This window comes from Cotesia glomerata, linkage group LG2 (assembly GCF_020080835.1).
Source record: "Cotesia glomerata isolate CgM1 linkage group LG2, MPM_Cglom_v2.3, whole genome shotgun sequence".
Taxonomy (NCBI): domain Eukaryota; kingdom Metazoa; phylum Arthropoda; class Insecta; order Hymenoptera; family Braconidae; genus Cotesia; species Cotesia glomerata.
Window position 1 is genome coordinate 3755103 of NC_058159.1, and position 12479 is coordinate 3767581.

A 12479-nucleotide genomic window follows, 5' to 3' on the forward strand; every position below is an offset into this window, starting at 1 on the left:
GCTTCGACGGCCCTCCAATCTTTTTTAATCAACTCTTGTTTATTAATTATTTTCTTTTTCTTCTTGATTTTCCTCGCCAAGCCGCTGCAGAAGAGCCCTCGGATTACGTGAGGAAAAGGCGTCTCCAGGCGGTATCTACTATAGACACCTCGCCCTCTCGAAGTCTTCTGGAGCAGCCGCCGCTCCAGCAACAAGCCCTTGCAGGCCATGGGAATTACGTCGGTTACTGTACCATACGAAGTGGTATGCCATTACGTGAACTATCCGCCTTAACGTCAAGTAAACACAAGAGCGTAAGTGTTAATCAACCCGAGCTAATTGTGCTTATATTAAAGATACATGCTAAGTTAAATTCTCAACACACATTTCTGACACTCTTCCTATCTCTGCTGCCTAAACCTTCAGTAAACACTTTATTAATTCTATCTTTTATATTTTAATCGTACAAAAGGAAAAAATACTTCTTAGAAATTACAATTTAGATTTTTTTTTTATAAAAAATAACATTTGAATTTAAATTAGGAAAAATAAAATATTGAATATTTTTAATAATTAAAATTACTGATTCACAGCATATAATTTTTTTAATTATTAAAAATCGATAGATTTATTTTATAAATCAATTTTTTTTTTTTAAGCTTTACATTTTTACACTGAAAAAAAAAAAATGCTTTTTAGAAATCAGAATTTAGATTTTTTTTAGTAAAAAATAATATTTGAATTTAAATAAAAATTGAGATCAGGAAAAATAAAACATTGTATATTTTTAATAATTAAAATTACGAATTCAGAAAATAATTTTTTTAATAATTAAAAAACAGTGACGTTTTATCAGTAAAATTTATTTTATAAATCAACCTTTACTTTTTATTTGATATTTGATATTTTTACATTGAGAAAAAAAATACTTTTCAGAAACCAAAATTAAAATTTTTTTTATTTATTTATTTATTTTATTAATCTCGTTAAAAAAAAATTCTATAGAGGTGCGTATAGCACGTCCTGTGCATAGAACGAGTACATATAAACAAAAATATATTTTATTATCAACAATCACTTAATATATAAGATAGTAATATAGTAATACTTAATACAGTGCAAGCTAAAAGAAAATCAACCTAGCAAGCTTGTTATTTATATAAGTTTTATAAGTAATATTGTTGCAATACTTAAATTAATATCACGATTTTTAACTAATTATCTATTTTTATCCACTCTCTCAGTTTTTTGTTTATTAGTTTCTTCTTATCATTCAAAGTTTTCATCTCTATTGGTAATTTATTGTAATATTTTAAAGCTGCATAATAAGCACATTGTGTGTAAATTGTTTTACTTATTTTCGGTAGTGACAATTGTTTATGTCTTGTACAAGTTATTTTATCATTATAGAGATTTATGCAATCTTGATAATAGAAAGATAACGCAGTGGTAATGAAAGTTTTTCTGATACCAAGGGGAGTGTTGTTGATATTAGTTACGCACAATTTACTTAGTAATCTATTTTGTATATTTGAGATGATTTTAATTGACTTATCATATGCACTACAATTTATTATGCTTTCGAATAGCCCATGATATATTATTTTCATAGTTTGTGGATTTAATATTCCTGTCAGTTTGTAAAATACAAAAGTGAAATATTTGAGTTTTTTGAATAATTCCAGAGCATGGTTGTTCCATCTCATATGATTATCAAAGTGTACACCAAGATATTTACAATGTTCAACTCTTTTCAACGGCTTATTATTAATATATACTTCAAACTCAATTAGGTAACTTTCTTTATAACTGCCGAAAGTTATAAATGTAGACTTATCTATATTGAGAGAGAGTTGATTTTCTCTAAGCCATAAATCAATTTTATGTAACCATTCAATTAATTTATTTTTAACTATTAGCCAGCTTTTTCCTGAGCATAATATGGCTGTATCGTCAGCACAAGAAACTATGGTATCATTCGATAAAACATTAAAAATATCATTGATATATATTATAAATAATAGGGGCCCCAAGACAGTACCCTAGGGGACGTCCACAGTAACAATTCTGGTATCACTTATAGTATTATTTAATTTAACTACTTGGGATCTATTATGTAGATAGGATTTTAGGAGTTGATGTGGTATACCCCTAATTCCATACCTCCATAGTTTATCCATCAATATCTTATGATTGACAGTGTCAAAAGCTTTGGCCAAATCTAGAAAAGCTAGAACAGTTGGTGAATTTTTATCTAAGTTAGAGCACTGATAGAAGGATTTATTTGTATTAAAAAAATATTTGTTAATAGTTAACAAATCATTTATTAAAGACCATTTTTTAGTATCAAACAAATATTTCTTAGTATTTAAAATGATTTGTTTGTATTTAATAAATCAGATATTCATTTATTAAATATTAATAAATCTTTTTAAATACTAAGAAATATTTGTTAAGGACTAAAAAGTGGTCTCTAATAAATGATTTGTTAAATATTAACAAATATTTTTAACTATAAACAAATCCTTCTATCAGTGAGTAAATGTAGTTAGAAGTATAAGCTAGAGCATCAGTTGTACCTCTGTTTTTCATGAATCCAAACTGTTTATTTGAAATTAATTTGTTTTTTAAGCAGAAATTGAGTAATCTAACATGAATGAGTTTCTCAAAAAGTTTAGCTAAGTTTGAAATCAATGATATGGGTCTATAGTTAGTAGTTAAGTGTTTATCACCAGACTTATAGATAAATACCACATCTGCACTTTTTAAAGCATTCGGCCAAATACCATTGCTAATAAAAATATTAAAAATGTGTTCTAGTGGAGTACTTATATCTTTAGAAATAGTTTTAAGAACTTTACTGTTAATCCCATCAACACCACCTACTTTATCTTTCATATCACGTATAGTAGCTTCAATTTCTTTTTGGTTCGTCGGTAGTAGAAAGAGACTATCATTTACATGTGGGATGTTTTTCTCTATATTACAATCAATAACATTAATATTACTGGCTAAATTAGCACCTATATCAGCAAAAAAATCATTGAATGTATTTGCAATGACTTTTTTATTAGTTAACACCTCCTCATTGCATACTATAGAATTAGTTTCAGTCTTAGTCGTATCATTTTTGCCTAACTTATTATTTACAAAACTCCATAATTTCTTACTATTATTGCAACACTTTTTAGCCCTTTCACATTCATAATTATTTTTTGCTCGCTTAATAAGTTTATACAATATTTTACAATATTCATTATAATCATTTTTCAATTTATTGTTGTTTTTATCCCGTTTTTATATGTTATATAACAGTTCCTTAGTTTTACAAGAATTCATTATGCTTTTAATAATCCAATTACTACGTGCTTTGTTATTATTTTTTTTTCATTTTCTTAGTTCTAGACGCATCTTTTATTAATTGTTTTAATTTAATAATAAAGACATCAAAGAATTCATCCGGATTATTAATCTGCAATAAGCTTGCCCAATCAAACATCTTACTAAGAATTTCTAACTTTTCATAATCTAAGACAGTAAACTCTTGCTTAAAAATATTATTATTCTTAATAGAGACCCCAATCGTCATAAAAATAGGAAAGTGGTCAGTAAAGATATTAGTATACATAAAATATATTAAAAAATAACATTTAAATTTAAATAAAAATTGAGATCAGGGAAAATCAAATATTGAATATTTTTAATAATTAAAATTACCAATCCAGAACATAATTTTTTAAATTATTGAAAAACTGCGACGTTTTATTAATAAATTTATTTTATAAATCAATCTTTACTTTTTATTTGATATTTTAAATTTTTACACTGAGAAAAAAAATACTTTTTATAAATCACAATTGAGATTTTTTTTAAAATAAAAAATATCATTTAGATTTAAATAAAAATTGAGATCAAGAAAAATAAAATATTGAATATTTTAAATAATTAAAGTATTTATAATTTTTTTAATACTTGAGAAATTATGAAAAATTATTTCTGATTATTTCTTCAATAGGAAAATTTATTTTAAAAATCAAACTTTACTTTTTATTTGGTATTTAAAATTTTTACACTCAGAAAAAAAATATTTTTTAGAAATCACAATTATGATTTTTTTTTTTTTTTAGTAAAAAATAACATTTAGCTTTAAATAAAAATTGAGATCAGGAGAAATAAAATATTAAATATTTTTAATAATTAAAATTACCAATCCAGAGCATATAATTTTTTTAATAATTAAAAAACAGTGACGTTTTATCGATAAATTTATTTCATAAATCAAACTTTATTTTTTTTTTATACTTGAAATTTATGCGCTGAAAAAAAAGAGTTCTTTTAAAAAATTAAAATAATGTACTTTTTCGTCAGAAAAATTATTTTTTTTTCTGAAAAATTGGTCAAATTGATTAAAATAATTTTTATTTAAATATTTAAGAGACAAATATTCATATTCTTTTATTAAAAAATTAATTTGTCGACATAATTTTTTTCTCAGCTTAATTAATTTTTTAAAAATATTTGCTATTAAAATAAAGTCCGCCTAGTTTACATTTATTCTTTTACAACTTTAACTTTTAGTCGATAAATTATGCAGTCGAGCTCAACTTAAATATTTATTATTAATTCAATAAATAAATGAGTAACTGGTGGATTAATTTACTCGGAAAGTTATCAGCGCAAACTATGAAACTAGGAACACAATTTCTATTTTAACTAAATTTATTCAGATCGGGTTACTCTGTCGAGAATTATAACGTAAGTTTGTTATTTTTTGTCCCTTAGCCGATCTTTAATAACTGGGTGAATAATTCAACGAATAATTAGCGTTTTTAATAACAAAAAATATTTATTTACCGGATAGGTATTAAATGTTTCAAAAGAAAATATTTACGCGAAAATTTGTGTAAATAGTTAACATTTTTATCTAGATTCAACTTTATATTGTGTAAATATTGCAATTAAAATAACTCTATGCGGACCGAAGAATTTATATTGATTATAAATTGTACATCAAACTACGAAACAAATATTGAGTTGCTGATGTTTGTATAAATTAAGATAAAAAAAATTTTTTTTTATTTTAAATTAATTAAAAAAAAAATATTTTTAATTGTTATATGTCTGCTAAATTCAGTACCAATGTATTAAAAATTTCGTATTTAATTTAATTCTCTCTACTTACTCAATCTATTTGAAAATTCATTAAGCCCTCAGAGGTAACAAACACTTAGATCAATCTGAAAATGATATAAAATCCTCAATTTAAGTAGAATTATATCTGGTATAATTAATATGTGCCGACACTCCTTCTAAAATCCATCAATACCGCTCGGAAGTATCAACAACTTGATTAAACGCAACGAATATGATTTCTAAGTAACTAAGCGGGTTTTATCACTCTGTCTAGTTTATACCTCAATAATATCATGAACTAATTAATAGCTACTAATTAATGATACTAAAATTAGCAAATATTTAAACATTTTTTTTTGATTTATTTTATCAATAAAAATTAAGTACAAAAATATTTTTAAAAAATTGCACTTAAAATTTAAAAAATTTTCCAAATGTCAAATTTTTTCTTTTACTTTTTTTTTTTTAATAATTTTTTTCATTAAAAAATTTTTAAAATTTTTAGATGTTGGCTAATTTTATTTTAATGGCTAATTGATACTAAAATCAGCAGACATTCATAAATTTTTGATTTTTTTAATCAATGAAAATTATAAGTAAAAAAATATTTTTAAAAAATTGCATTTAAAATTTTTTAAATTTTTCACGTCAAATTTTTTCTTTTAATTTTTTTCAATAAAAAATTTAAAAAGTTTTCAGATTTCAGCTAATTTTATTTTCATGGCTAATTGATACTAAAATTATCAAACATTAAAAAATTTATTTATTTATTTATTGAATTTAAATACCAAGGCATAAAGCCAAATAGCAAGAAGTAAATACATAGAATTTTATTTCACATAAGTGATAAAATTAAGATTAGAAGTATTAGCTTAAGTAAAAAATTTAGTATTATTCATAAATAATACTAAAGTGAATAATACTTATAAAGTGATTATAAATTATCAGACATATTATGTTTTTCTTATCTTTGAAATTTTTTACAATTTTTTCTTTCAAATTTAATTTAAAAATTTTTTTTTTTGTTTCTTAAATTTTTTAAGTTTCTTAAATTTAAATTTATCTTCTCTTTCCAAATGCTATGTATTGTATAAAATCATTAATTCTAAACATTCTATACATAAAAATGTAACATATTGTTGTAAATTGCCGAGGGCGTTTCTTTACAAATAAATAAATAAATATAATTGAAATTTGAAGTATAGCTTGAGAAAATAAAAAATTAAGTTACAATCTATACTAATAAATAATTTAAAAAATAATTAAATATTAATAAATAATTAAAAAATTTTCAGATTTCGGCTAATTTTATTTTTATTGCTAATTGATAATAAAATTATCAAATATTAAAAAATTTTTGATTTTCTTAATTAATAAAAATTATAAGTAAAAAAATTGCACTTAAAATTTTCAAATTTTTTTCAATAAAAAATTTTCAGATGTCGGCTAATTTTATTTTTATTGCTAATTGATACTAAAATGATCGAATATTAAAAAATTTTTGATTTTCTGAATCAATAAAAATATTTTAAAAAAATTGCACTTAAAATTTTTTAAATTCTCAAATTTTTTTCAATTAAAAATTAAAAAAATCTCCAAACGTCAACTAATTAAAAGAAACTAGTTTCAGCCGATGATGAACAACCAAGTGTACGAAACAGGAATGTGTACCCTGCCTCGACAGCACTGGCCAAGTCCAGGGATTTCGCATCACCAGTCAATGACGATGACTATGAATCCGCCAGTGTTGTACACCGGTCTCGGGGTCCTAAGGACCTGCCCGAGTGCAACGATCCTCACGAAGGACCACGAAGCGCCGGCATCGCGTGTGATGGTTCCTCAGCAGAGGTGCGTGCAAACTTCCTCAGCCTCCTCGAAGGACTCCTCCGGCATGCCAATGGCCCAGGGCTCGGTCACCAAGAGGGAGAGCTCCGTGTGACCTACTACCCTTAATTTAAATTTTAACTTTAATTTAAATCTTAACAGGATTGAAATCTCTCGCTCGTCAGCCTTACATTTATCCAGAATTATTTATTTTATCGTTGGCACAAGTTTTTAATCGCCACCTCATCAACTGTTCAGACTGTACAAAACTGCGACGATCGATTTATTTCGCCATACACGTACACGTACACAAAACACCCTCTACTCACCCTACTCCGCTCCTCGACACACAAAGTAATACCTACACCCACTATTAAAATAATAATAATAAAAATAACAACAGAATAATACAAACACCAACTACAATTACAACAAAAGAGACCCAGCATCAACCAACTAACTAACCAACTATTTTTTTGCCTCTCTACGTTCGATCAAGTGCCCTTTTTACATATTTACAAAGGACTTAATCAACTACTTTCGTCGGGACACTTGTCGTGTCATTTTTTATTATCAATTAATGAAAATAATAATAATAATATTTATAATAATTGTAATATTAACTCAAAACGAGGGAAATTTTTATGAGATTGAAGACGATAATTAGATGAAGCTAACACAGTTGAAAAATTTTTGTTTTTTTGTTGAGATTAATTTCTTCTTTGGTTTTTTTTTTTTTTTTGTTTGTTTTGTTTTTTGAGTGAAGATTTTAGAGAACAAAGTTTCTTAAAGCTGCACAAGTTTACTCAAAAGAAGAAATCTTGAACCGGAATTAATTGAAAGAATTTGTTGAATTGAGAAGAAAAGTTTTTTAAGTGAGTAAAATTTCTTAGTTTATAATTTTTTTGTTTGAAATTAATTAATATCTATTTAAAAGTAGTTATTATTAAGATTTTTTATGGTTTTGTTTTGTTTAAGTTGATAATGTAAAGTTTAATGAAAATTGTTTGGAGTTGAAAAGAAAATTAAAAAAAATTTTTTTTTTAAATAAGAAGAAAAATGCTTGAACTGAGTAAAATTTATTAGTTTAAAATAAATTAATATTTCTTTAAAAATAATTAATATTAAAATTTTTTTGATTTTTAATGAGTAAATTATTGAAATTAGAAATTTACATAAAAATTAGTTGCAAAATTTTATACTATAAAAAATAATAATAATTAAAATGAAATTTACTTTGTTAAATAATTAAACACATTTTTTTTAGGTAAATTTTTCTAAAATAATTAATATTAAAAGAAAATCAATAAAAAAATTATTTTCATTAAAAAGAAGAATTTTTTTTTGATTGAGAAGAAAAATTCTTGAACTGAGTAAAATTTTATTATGAAAAATTCATTAGTTTATAATTTTTTCATTTAAAATAAATTAATATTTCTTTAAAAATAATTAATATTAAAATTTTTTATTAATTTCTAGTGAGAAAATTAATTAAATTATAAATTTACATAAAAATTAGTTGCAAAATTTTATATTATCAAAAATAACAATAATTAAATTGAAATTAACTTTGTTAAATAATTAAACACATTTTTTTTAGGGAAATTTTTCTAAAATAATTTATCTTTAAAAAAAATCAATAAAAAAATTATTAATTGAGAAAAAAAATTCTTAAACAGTAAAACTTTCTTATAAAAAATTTTTTTATTTAATCTAAATTGATATTTCTTTAAAAATTAATTAAAATGACTAATTTACTTGTATAAAAAATGAACCAAAAATTTTCCAACTGCGTAGCATTAATATAATTATTTATAATCACAATAAATAAAAAAAAAAATAAAGAATGTGTGAATGAAATGAATGACTTGTTGTAAATATCGAAACTTGAAATATTGAATATTTTATACCCATTTCTAGCACTTCATTAATTAAACCATTAATCATATTTGCCGGTATTAACGACATAAAACATTAATTTCAGCTGATTGATTTAATCGGGAGTGAAATAATCTGATATGAATATAAATATAGTTATACATATACATATATACATATAAATAAATGATATTGTGGATGTAATTACCTTCACCGACATTCGGAATTAGTTATACATAAGAATAAACATATAAATATATAAATAAAATATTATTGTAATGTGATGAAATGAATGAATTTGAAATAATACCAGAATGGAGCAGACGCGCGTTTAAATAAAAAATTGAAGATTTAGTAATAAAATAATAAAAAAAGTAAAATAATAAATTCTTAACGAAACATATCGTTCAGTTTTCCATCACGGAAACCGAGTTTGTATACAAAGAATAAATTCAATAGATAATAAACTTATAAAAGTGTTGTTGTGAATCATAACATCGAGATTTTTATTACAAATACTTCTATTCGGTCTGCTTTATTCCGGTTGATATTGTTGTGCATAATCGATGCGCAACAGTCTGTATAATGTGTATTATAAAAATATTACTGATAAAACAATAATTTCTCTTGCAGTCTGTCTACAAAATAAAAAAAAACTAATAATATTAATATTAATATTGATAATTGATAACATAAATAATAAATAATAAACATGACTTAAAAAATAAAGTTAAGCATTTGGAATGAATTTTAAATCATTCAAGTTATTTAAATAATTAAATTATATTAAAAGGTGGATTACATAAACTTTAATACCAATTTATTCATTAAATCCTTGCATAACTTTTCCTTAGACTTTACTTGAAATTAAGTTTCCCATTAGAAAATTGGCTCGTTTTAATTAATAACTTTCGTAATATCAATGTAAGTGAACATTTAGATTCATTGATCATTTTTGTCTAACTTTAATGGAATTGATACACGAATTGATCAACATTCCATTTTAATGATTTCACTTTGTCTATTATTTGTATTTTTTTTCTCCGCTCACCTTTTATTGTTAACTTTCTGTGAATTAAATGTGCATAGGGTGTATGATTAATTGAGCGCTTTGTTTTTATTTATCGCCGGGAAAACATGCGCGTAAATTTCCATTTGTTTTTTTAATTCAATTCTCGCTGTAAATTATGCAGTTTAAATTACGGTTCAATTAAAATATTTTGATGCGTTATTATTATACAATCCACTGGATGGAAGGGTTGTAATTGAATTATTAATAGTTTTATTTTCCTTTTTTTATTTAAAACAAATTAAGTACATTTTTTGGTTTATTTATTTTTGCTTTTTACAATTTTTTTTATGTTTGTCTGATTCTATTTCTGGTCATTATGCAGCTCTACTATTTTTGGTCTTATTGATTTTAGTTAATTATTAATTCTATGTCACCGTCTGAAATTATCATTTTTTGTTGGATAATTATTATTATTTATAGCTATTTTTTTATCTTCTGTATTAAAATATTTTATTAATTACAATTAAAAAGAAAAATCCTATAATTTTCTTTTTTATTTCACATTATTTCAAATTTTGTTATAAAATAAAATAATTAAAAAAATACAATATTTTTTAAAAAATAAAAATAAATTCAAAATCAAAGTAAGAGAATTTATCTTCTTATAAAGTCAGCTTTTAATATTTAATTGGAATTATTATTATTATTTAAAGTTATTTTTTTATCTTCTGTATTAAAATATTTTATCAATTACAATTAAAAAAAAAAAATCCTATAATTTTTTTTTATTTCACATTATTTAAAATTTTAAGTTATAAAATAAGATTATTTAAAAAATAAATTACTTTTTCAAAAATAAAAATTTTAATAAAATCAAAGTAAGAGAATTTATCTTCTTACAAAGTTAGCTTTTAATATTTAATTGGTTCTATTTTAACTTACAATTTTAATGAATTAAAATTATTTTACTCATAATAAATTATGCAATTTAAATTATAAAATTCATAAGTATCTTTAATATTTTTTCATTGATAATTTTTTATATTATTTTAATTCATTAAAAAAATATTTTTAAATTTAATAAAAAAAATTTTTTTTTTTTAAATAATTAAAATCACAGTAATTTATTATTTCTTAAATGCAATTACTTGTACAAAATTACATAAAAAAAAATTAGCTTTTATTCAAAACTGTAATTATAAACTTAATTATTAAAATTAATCCAAAAATATCCAAAGCTGCATAACTGACATAAATAATTACCAAGTAAATTATAAAATATAATCACAACATAACAAAAGTGTCAACTATTAAATAGTGAAAATTATGTGTGATTAAAGTGTAAAATTAATATAATAAATATAAATATATAAATGTTCTGTATACCTAAAGTAAGCATTTTTAGGACTGATTAATATTTTAATGTAATTCTAGTATAAAAATTCCCATATTTTTTTTATTTATCAATTGTATATTTAATATTTTCTCGTTGATTTTATTTCGAAAGTTTATTTATTGCCGGAAAATTTTTTTTAACAATTCACTAAAAATAACAACAAATAAACAAACAAGAAAAAATTGAATTTATCTGCCGAAAATATTTACATAAAAAAAGCGAATATTTTTTCTTCAAAAAAAGGATACTGGATAAAAAAAAATGTATAATTAAATAAGTTTTTATGTTTCTGTCATTAATCATAAAAAAGTAGATGTATTTATTTAATAAAGTATTTTAAAACGAGCCACAATCTCGCTGTTCGCTCTGTTTGTGAATTAAGTAATAAAGAAGAAATAAAAAATAAAATTATCATTTGAATAAGTAAACTGCGAATAAGAGACAATTTTATATAAAACATTAAAAATGAAACAATGTATTTTAATTAAAAAAAATTCATTATCCTAATCATAGATAGACACCTTTTTATAAAGCATTTTCCCTATTTGAATATAATAATAATAATTCACGAGCTAGAGACGGGATTAAGAAGAATATTTATAAAAATAAAAACCATACGTAAAATAAATTAAAAAATAAATAAGATACAGTAATGAAGAAACTTTGCTGTTATGTCACTTTAGTTCGGAAATAAATGATAATAATAATAATAGAACATATGACGTCAATGGTATATGTAAATAATATAGGGCGTCTCGGGGATAATAACTGCAAGACGGAGATAAATTTCTAGATAAAAAGAAGAAGATAAAAATGAAAATTAATAAAATAAAAGTGCACAAGCACCAATCTGTTGACTCACTGCCTATTCAATGTAACAAATAAAAATAATTATAAATTATAATGATAAGTTGGTAAAATATAAACAATTAAATTAAATAAGTTTAATTAATATCGGATTGATAGTCAAAAATAATATTTAAAATAATAAATAATAAGTAATTGTCTAAAGCTTAGCATTATATAAAAACAAACTGTATCCTTACTTGCATAACGTTGTTTTTTTTTATATTGTAAATATTCTAAATAAATAATCGTTTTTATTCAAGTAATATTACCGAGTTTTCACTCTAAATTATTCCTATATTTTCTATGCTTATTTGTACTTTGGGTTTAGTCGAGTGGATTCGGATAATTACTTTGCATGTTTAATTAACAGGATTATTTTTTTTTTTTCTGAAAATTTAGGTGTAAAAA

The 12479-nt window shown here is 22.6% G+C and overlaps 1 protein-coding gene across 2 annotated transcripts in view; it reads left to right on the top strand.

Moving 5' to 3' along the window:
• Window positions 1-7626, top strand: part of LOC123258429 (neural cell adhesion molecule 2-like) — a 32020-nt gene extending 24394 nt beyond the window's left edge. The window contains exons 7-8 of one of the 2 annotated variants that reach the window (XM_044718430.1): window positions 67-293; window positions 6737-7626. In XM_044718430.1, the coding sequence (XP_044574365.1) occupies window positions 67-293; window positions 6737-7051 (542 nt within the window). In that variant the 3' untranslated portion in view covers window positions 7052-7626. The remainder of the gene's footprint in view (window positions 1-66; window positions 294-6736) is intronic. The other variant, XM_044718431.1, reaches the window with a different exon arrangement.
• The last annotated feature ends 4853 nt before the right edge of the window (window positions 7627-12479 follow it).